General features: G+C 57.2%; 3 protein-coding genes across 3 annotated transcripts in view; 2 read left to right on the forward strand and 1 right to left on the reverse strand.

Moving 5' to 3' along the window:
• On the forward strand, window positions 1-929 carry VDBG_07196 (G2/mitotic-specific cyclin-4; the record flags this gene model as incomplete). The annotated part of the gene is made up of 1 exon (XM_003002579.1): window positions 1-929. The coding sequence occupies one exon, from the start codon at window positions 228-230 to the stop codon at window positions 927-929; it is 702 nt and encodes a 233-aa protein (XP_003002625.1).
• A 2996-nt stretch (window positions 930-3925) lies between these two features.
• On the reverse strand, window positions 3926-5943 carry VDBG_07197 (conserved hypothetical protein; the record flags this gene model as incomplete). The annotated part of the gene is made up of 2 exons (XM_003002580.1): window positions 3926-5336; window positions 5405-5943. 2 exons carry the CDS (start codon window positions 5941-5943, stop codon window positions 3926-3928), a joined length of 1950 nt encoding a protein of 649 aa, XP_003002626.1.
• A 773-nt stretch (window positions 5944-6716) lies between these two features.
• The window catches only part of VDBG_07198 (predicted protein), a gene marked incomplete at both ends in the record, with an annotated part of 4163 nt that continues 1933 nt past the window's right edge, over window positions 6717-8946 (forward strand). Inside the window, 3 exons of the mRNA XM_003002581.1 lie at window positions 6717-6735; window positions 6787-7116; window positions 7566-8923. Coding sequence (XP_003002627.1) covers window positions 6717-6735; window positions 6787-7116; window positions 7566-8923 — 1707 coding nt within the window. The remainder of the gene's footprint in view (window positions 6736-6786; window positions 7117-7565; window positions 8924-8946) is intronic.

Here is an 8946-nt window from a genome sequence, read left to right on the forward strand (position 1 = left end):
AGGCCCATGCTGCCTTCGCCCTTCTCCCGGAAACTCTGTTCCTCACCGTCAACCTTCTCGACAGGTACTGTTCCAAGAGGGTCGTGTACAAGCAGCACTACCAGCTTGTCGGGTGCGCCGCGCTTCTCATTGCCGCCAAGTACGGGGACAAGAAGGATCGCGTCCCTCAGATTCACGAGCTCAACAACATGTGTTGCGGACTCTACGACGCTGGCATGTTCACTCAGATGGAGATGCATGTGCTCAACACGTTGGAATGGACGATTGGTCACCCAACCGTGGACTTCTTCTCGCAGCTAATTGTGGCAGAGGAGCATGACAGGGTCGAGGTTGAACACATGGCCGCATACATTTGCGAGATTGCCTTGTACCACCGCGATTTCGTTTCATCAAAGCCCTCGGTCATGGCGCGCTCATCACTAGCTCTAGCCCGCGCCATCCTCGGTGAGCCCGAGGTCAACGACGGCGAGTGGGATCACGTCGACAACATCACGCTGCTGACTCTCTCTCAACACCTTCACCAGCCCTCCGTCGCCCTGTCCAGAAAATTCTCCGCGCCTCACTTCTCCGGAGTAGCTAAGAAGCTGGCGTCGTTCATGGCTCACCAGGCCAACATGGCTCGCGCCCAAGCCCAAGCAGGCCCGCCGTCTCCTCCTTCGGACCACGCTACTAAGCATGCCGACATCTACAGCACTCCGCAGAAGGGCCACGGCGCCGTCCAAGGCATGGCCGATGGCTACATGACCCCTCCCATCACACCCGACGGGCACGCTTTCGTCAACGCTCCAAAGGATACGTATCCAATGCCGCCACGGTGCCCGGTTACCCCCACGCCGCAACCTCAACATTCTGCGTACGTGTCACAACACATGATGCAACAGCACTACGCGGCGTACATGCATCACGACACAACGGGGCAGATGGTCTAGGAAGCGAGGGATGGGTGTGCCTCCCTAGGCTTGCCCAGGCAATTTTACCCCTTGCACGGGGTCCACAACAATTTTTTTTCAACTCGTTCACGGCGCGTGACAGGGCCTGCTCAGCAAGACACAGAAGAGGTAGAGCAGCTGAGGAAGGAAACAAAATGTTCTTGCATTGAAGCATACAGAATGGGCTTCCCTCACAACTCATCAGCACGGATTTTTGGCATTCAGCGACTTGATTTTTGCACAAAACAAACGACTCGACTTTTCGACTCGACAGCGGTGAACCACCAAAAAAAGACCCAGGATCAGCAAATACCCCTTTTTCTTCGCACGCAACAACGGCTTTTCGAATGCAGCGGCAGGCCACCTCATACTGGTGGCGATTCGTGGTCGAGGAACCCGACCTCGCGATCAGCTGTTGTAGAACCGGATTCAACGGCTGAATCCGGTAAGCCTCTTTTTCTCTTCTTGCACAAACAACACGCGGAAACCGACATGGACAGCGGTTCAGACTGTAGGATCAGCGCACACGGTCCAGTGGAGGGAGCCTCGGTGAGAATCAGGGACGGGCAGGAGCGACAGCCGCAGACGGCATGTCAAGCTGTTACCAGGGGGAAGGAAGCGCATGGCTGGTTCAAGGACGCCGGCCAGTGGTGGCAACACTATCTGGCCACTAATATCTTGGAGGACCGGCCACTTGAACATATGGGAAGGATATTGGCCACGGCTCGTCTGCCGGGATATGGCAGGGAGCCTGCGGGCTGCAGGAGGCGCCATTCATGTCCTCACACGGAAGCGAAACACTTTTGCTCGAGAACGGACGGATATGTGAGAGCGGGCTCACAGTTGAGCTCTACGCTGCCAATGCAGGTCATCAATGAATCCAGACCAATTACTTCCCTCATAACTGCTCCCCCGCCTGGCAGCTGGTACAAAAGCGCCAAGCCAAAAAATCAGTAAAATTCCTCCAAACATGGACTACCAAGTGACTTGTGAAGACGTTCAGCCTGGCATCGATTTAGTGACACCCCTTGCCTTCCCGTTCCCCCCTCCCTTTCCTTTCCCCTTGTATGTGGCTAGCGTCCATCCATCCCTTCCTTGGCCCAGGCATGTCTCGGGCCCCAAGGAAGACTTGGGCATTTATTACGATAACCTGCGGCGTTTGAGTTTGGCAAAAATCGTACAACGATGGGGCAGTCACAGTTCATGGCTAGCCATCAATCGCGCGACCGGCAGTCACTTGTTGGACTCGAGAGAGCCAGCCGGGCGGCCATGGGGCCAAGGTCGAGACCAGTCATGGTGTCAAAGGTCGTCAAAGGGGGGGGGGGGCAAGGGGGGGTGTTGCTGGCCTCGTCAAGGGCAGGGCTGGAGCGAGATTGATCTTCACGAAAGCACCCCACGCGAGCGGTGCTACGTCAGAGGACACACAGGGTGGTGGGTGGTAGTGGTGGTCGCGTCCGCCGCGTCCCAGAAAGAAGCTGTGTTGGATAAGAGGCAAGGCCAGACTGACTGTGGCTGGCTGGCCGGCCGGGTGGCTGCGGGACCCGCGCGCTCTCTTCTTCGGGCGAGGGTCTATGCCTGTGTGGCTCCTCTCTTTTCCCCTCCCTCCCTCCCTCCCTCTCTTTCTCTCTCTTGCGCTCTTATGCGCAGGGTCTGGAAGAAGAATAGGGCGGCATGACATCCGAGGCGAAGGGATCTATCTTGTTCCCGCGTGGGTGAGAGATTGAGGAGGCTCGGCTGGGCCGCCACCTGCATTCGGGCGGGCAGGGGACACCTGGTGGCGCTCGCTGCTGTGCTAGGCTACCTGTGCTGTATGCCATATGCCATGCTACCTATACGGCGCCATGGCTTCGAGTGGCCTCAGTGGACTTGGTAGGGCCCGGGCGCTCAGATATGGGATTTGCAGTGGAACGAGGCGAGGGTTGTTGTCATGCAGGGTGAAATGAGGTGTGGTCGGACGAGGAGAAAAAAGGTTGAGGATTCGGCCGGTTTGGTTGGTCTGCAGAGGCTCATTGGGGGTGCGCGGGGGCAGAGTTGTACGACAGACTGATAGGAGGGCACGCAGGTCTCGAATGCACATGCGAGCTGGCGCCATCTGCCATGATGAAATGGGCTTCGTGGCTCACGCGAATTCTACCAAGGGATGTCGGATGTCATGGTGGCTCTTCAGGGTCTTGGATTAGTGTGTCGTGCTATCGCCAGGTAGTGGGATGTAGGGAGGGAAGGAGGCAAGGAGGCTAGCAGGGACCAATGTCGATTGCGCTTCTTACCCCTTTTTTCTGGAATGGGGGTTGTACTTGCTTGCCTTTGGGGGCGCAAGGGGAGGCAAGAGAGAATGACATAAGCTCACTTGCCATTCAGAGGAGTGGAGCAGTGGGGAGTGGGGAGTGGGGAGGGCCATTCCTGGCTGGTGACCTCGCTGACACTGCATTGACTTGTCAACCTCTCTCTTCCCCCTTATCACCTGTCACCTGGATGCATCAATACCCACTTGGGCAACGGCGCGCCATCAGCACATGCTGGGGGGAGAGAGGTAAAATGACATGAGATGAACTGCCCTGCCTTTTTCTTCTTTTCTGCCGCTTCTCGAGCCTCTTCGGGATGTCCCTGCCCGGCCCCGCTCTGCATAGCGTTTTGGCAGGTGTCTCGTGGCATGGCATGATGATGGCTGACCGGGATTGCCAGGTTATGCGACCTCTACAAGCCGACGGCATAACCCTGCCCCGGGTGCACGCCCTGCCTGCGATGCAGCACACGGCACGCAGCGTACGTCCGCGAGGCTGCGGTATGCGTCGGACATTTGCTCCTGCCTTGTGCTCGGTATCGGGGTCCGCTGGCATGTGGAGAGAGCCTCCGTCCATCCCGAACGACGGGAATGGAGGCCTGCGGCTGTCCGACGCTCCATCTTCCATGACAGCATCACTATGTCCGGGTCCACCAATCCGATTGGGAAGCAGTGCTCATTGCTGAGGATTCATCATCACCATCTTAATCTTCTTCTAATGCTGTCTCGGCTCCATCTCGACTGCCGGCCTTGTGCTGCCATCCCGGTCGACGATCACTGTACGACTCCGTCCATGCCAGCCGTCCTGCTCGACATCGGTCAACCGGACGACCCGCTCGCCTTTCTCGTCCATCACATCATGCGCTATACGCACCAAGGTGGGATTGCCGCCGTTGTCTTGCTCCAATTGATGCCAGTCCATTCTCGGATGGCCTGGGTCGAAGACCTCTGTCGAGCCTGCCTCCCAACGCATCTGGCCCGGCATGCGCTGCGCCCCGAGAACGTCTCGACGGTCTTCGCCCAGCCAGATGGCACCGAGGCCAGGTGTGGACTGCATGTAACATGTCTTCAGGGGTAGAAGGCCTGACAGGCGAAGCGAGCTTTTTCCTTCGGCCTTCTCTGTGATGCTAATGACACGATCATCCATCGACATGCCGTTCGACGGCGGTACTTGGTCGCCGCTGGCGACCATAATCTGGGCCACTGGCAGTATCCCTCCCAAGCTCGGGTGGGCTTGTGGCCATACCGGCTCACTTTCGTCGACGAGCGACTGGCAAGTGCGCGTGTCGCAGACACTGACATGGAGCTCGTACACGGATGTTTGCCTTGAGCCGTTCGCTGTCACAATACGCATCGTGGAGGAGGCGGCATACGTGGCCGGTTTGATGCCCAGCGCGGCAAAGTCTTCCTTGTACAGCATGGGCAGAGTTGCGCCCGTATCGAGGAGCATGCGGTAGTATAGTCGCACAGCCTTCGACCGTGTCGTTGAATGTTCTTCGGCTGGTGCAGGTAGCTTGAGATCAAACATCTTCAGCGGCGGTTTTTTCACACGTTCCAGCAAGTCCTTGTGCTTCTTGTGAGCTTGAAAGCTCCTTTCCGTCTTTGGCTTCGATTTTGCACTCAACACTGCTGCTAGGATGTCATCCTCCCAACTCCCCTTGAGTTTGGTTTTGATGTCCTCCGCCTCCTTGGCCTTGCGGTAGTTGATGTCGTTGATGCGCTTGAAACCCATTGTGACGGAGTACTCGCCCATGCCGAACGCATTGTCAGTTTCCATAGCCCACGTACCCTTCAGAGCGTTTATACTGCCGGCACCCGCTAGGGACGAGCTGCTATTGAGGGGCGGCTCGAACCAGAGCCAGCCGGTGCCATGTTCGGCAGCATATCTATCGAGGCGCTCTGCTCGGTTGTGTGTGAAGGACTCGTAGGAGGGCGCAAAGTCGACAAGGTTGCCGGCGTATATCAAAGCAAAGTAGTCTGATGGTCGAATAGAACCCTCACGATAGCATTGGACGGCAGCCCGCATATTGACGATCTCGCCCTCACACTCGCTGAGTCGTAGTGCGTTTAAGAGGACCTCGATGCGCTCAGCTATTACTCTGTTGCGGAAGACCTCGGTTTCGGACCTGACCCATCAAGTCAGTACTCGTCCAAACGTCGTCGGCCTAGCCTAACCTAGAAGATGTTGACATACAGGCTCTTTTCAATGTATTCACGGTCGTCAATAGCCTCGATGGCGTTCCTGTCTCTCCTTGCCTGCATAAGCTGCTCTGCGATATCTTGCACAGCCTCCTCGCCGTGCTGTACAAGGTTCTCCTGGTAGATCCGCTCCCATTGCTGGACGAGCGCGTCCGCTGCCTCGAGGGCGCTGAGGTCTCGACCGAGCGGTGCGCCAATGATGTTGGTAGGCCTGGGTGAGATTAAGTCCCTGTAGTTTTGGATTCTAGGAAAGGTCTGAGGTTGCGAGTCCTCCACGCTGTCCGGAGATGGCGGCCGGTAGTTTGTTGCTCTGGCGCGGTTGATCTCAAAGTCAATGGCTGCTTGTAGTGCAGCATCCTGGTCCGCAAGAACTTCCCTAGGCGTCTCTGTATGTTGGTTCCCATAGGTTTGCATTGGAGAGACTTGTGCCGCGGGCGCAGACTGTTGCACACTTTCGCTGCCACTATCCGAGTGGTAGTCTGGCCCAGCACCCCCAGGGTTGGGACCGTCATTGTCACCGGCCCAATTTAACATGACGTCTACAGTCGATTGATTCTTGTTGTCTTTCGAGTGTATCGACAGTTTTTTCGAAATTCAAATGGGACTCTCCGTCATCTTGTCTTTCGAGTTATCGTGCAGGACGGGCGTCGGCATCGCAGCCAAAACACCCATAGACTCCTTCTGCGAAGATATTTGACACGCGTGATGATGCTTCATACCGTCGCCCTTTGTTGTGCAACACTTGGCATTTTTTGCTCACCCCATGCGGCGCATGGCTCATCGCAGCTCTGTCGTGTGATTTATCTTGTGCCTTTGTTCTGCCAAAGAGGTGTGCTTCTGCGGCGTCTAGCCACTCCTTTGTCCGCATTGTAGGACCTCTCGCCGCCACCTGCATTGAGAAGACATTGAGGATATCCTTTGATAGGGAATTCAGTCCCTGGAATGAAGACCGTGTCTTTATCCTCAGCTCTTTGTTAGTTGCTTGGATAGGAGCTCCTTTTCAAAATGAGGGCATCTTCCTCTTCGTGTATCAGAAGCTTGCCCTTCTATGTTTGCCTGACACCATTTTTTGGCCTTGTAGCTTCCTCCAATTCGTTCCGAAATGTGTATTTGCGCCGAACTTCTTGACCTTCCAACTTGAATATCTGCTGCTGTTTTTTTTTCCCCTTAGGTGACGGTCTTTTGGTGGCAGCCAGCTGGAGTAGGATATCACCAAACTCCTCCCTAGAGGTTCTCGATCGAGACGACCTACGCAAGGATACAGCAGCCACGACGTTTGCAACTGCAATACAAAGCATACGGTGATCATGGCGGCACCAGAGATGGGTACGTACACATCCAGGACAGAGCTGCTGCATAGATGTTAATACCGAACAGCCGACATGGCCCTGCTGCTCACCAGATACCACGACAAGTTCCCAGCCGATTTCCAAGCCGAGCTGGCATGCCTCATCGAGAGCGCCGACCACTACGACCTCTTCAAACGCGTCGAAGACCTCATCGCCGCGCACAAGCTCGACTACCTGCTCTCCCGCGAGGACAACCTCCGGCGCGCCCTCTGCGAGCTCTACGGCGCGCGCCACCCCTGGCTCGCCACGGCCGACCTCGGCGCCGCCGCCTGGCAGCGCGAGCAGGAACGCGCGCTCGCCGCGTTCCGGGAGCGCGCCGCGCGGGACAGGGCGGCCGGCGTGTCGCGCGACATGCGCAGTACGAGCACGAGCTGAGCCTGGCCAGGGCGCACGTCGCCAAGTTTGGCATCCAGCTGCCCGGCCCCGCTCCCGGGCCGGCGTCGGATGTGCCGCTGGCGCCGAGCATGGGCGGGGTGCCGCCGCGGCAGCCGTTCACGGCGGGTTGGACCTTTCGCGAGGCGCCTGCGGTGGAGGGAATCTCTTTTGAACCCAAAGCGACTTGCGAGCAGTTCTTGCCGCAATCGCCTGTCGTGGTGGAGCTGTCGGACAGTGACGAGGACGGAGTCGATGATGAGCCGACGACGGAAGACGGAGATGTACTGATGCGTGACGTCGGTCTAGAGGCACCGGAACGAGAGCCTGCTCCGGGGGATGCCGTCTCGGCCATGATATCTAGCCTCGGTGGCGACGGGACCACAGAAACAACGACAAAAACGACAACAAAACGCCCTGATGAAGTAATAATAGTTGGCGGTCTGCGGATTCGTCTGACTCCCGAAACGAGAAAATGGAATGCGCCGAAACTCAAAGGTCACATTGAGAACTTGCTTAGGAAGAGTGGGAACACGTCGCATGTTGTTACTTTGGCGGAGGTTCAGAAGATGGTAGACACCTCAGCAAAGATCCAGGACAAACCCGTTCCTAAAACCCCACAGGACCGACATGTGCGGGAGGAAGATGAAATAACGCCGCCACAGGTCGATACTGAGACGACCATCCAAATACCTACGCCTGAAACGAGCCTTGACAGCGACGTAAGGGCCGAGCTGCGGCGGAAAGCCCTCGATGCACACGGCCTAAAGCATGGGCTTCAGCAGAGTGGAACGACTGGGAGGGGAACATCCGCTATACCAACGGGAAGTCATGACTATTATGATGAGAACTGGCTCAAAAACTGGCTCATCCACAACGACATGGCGACCCCTGATGACCTGAAGATGTTTTCGTATGGCGGTTGGCGCATCCATTCACCCAAGATCACGCTCATTCGCATAAAAAACTTTCTGGCCGATGAGGATCTCGATCGCACTCTACTTTGGACGAGCCAACGTGGTGAGATCCTCCTCTACCTGCAACATCTCCAGGAGAACGTATACGATGGGCAGGACTGGGGATACGATCTTAACGAGGTCATCAGCATGCTCCAGACGCATTGGGTGTACGAACAGCACCACTACGACGAGCCGGAGCTCATCCTCAGCTTTGAACCGGTTGAACACCCCAAACGGCTGCAGGCACCCCCCAACGCACCCATCATCATCATGACTGATAGTGAAGAGCAAACTGAACCGGTCAAGCCGCGATACTTGCAGCACCGCGTCCCTAAATCGGTCCATGATGTGGACTTCCAGATCCCCGGCCCCCTGCTGCGCACCCGTTTTCTGACATGGTTCCGAGAGGACCTGACGCGCCTGTGGCACTTTGATGACCCCGAGAGGCCCCTTATCGGTGGCATCGGCTCGGGCGCCCGCGGAGACAGCATGTTCGAGTATGGCTATAACCCAGACTTCAATTCGGCCGAGGTGGCCGACGACCGGTTCGTCAAGTGCATATCCCTGGGCACTTCTGAGACAGCCCGCACCCTTCGCGAGGAGTCCAACTTCTACCTAGCCCACAAGGACTTCATCGTGGGCAAAGAGGGAGCCCTGTGGCCAACAGGCCACGCCGTGCGGCGCTTTGCCGACTTTCGCGGCGCCAAGAGGGCGGCGTTGCAGCAGTGCATCGAGCACTTTGGGATCGTCGACGGCGACGTCGATGCCGCGGACGCCGGCGCGGAGCACTTCCGCAGGGCTCGTCCTGCCTACGCCCTGGCGCGAGAAGGAGCGGTTCCGGGCCGAGGCGCAAAAGA

This window comes from Verticillium alfalfae, genomic scaffold (genome assembly GCF_000150825.1).
Source record: "Verticillium alfalfae VaMs.102 supercont1.9 genomic scaffold, whole genome shotgun sequence".
Lineage (NCBI taxonomy): Eukaryota > Fungi > Ascomycota > Sordariomycetes > Glomerellales > Plectosphaerellaceae > Verticillium > Verticillium alfalfae.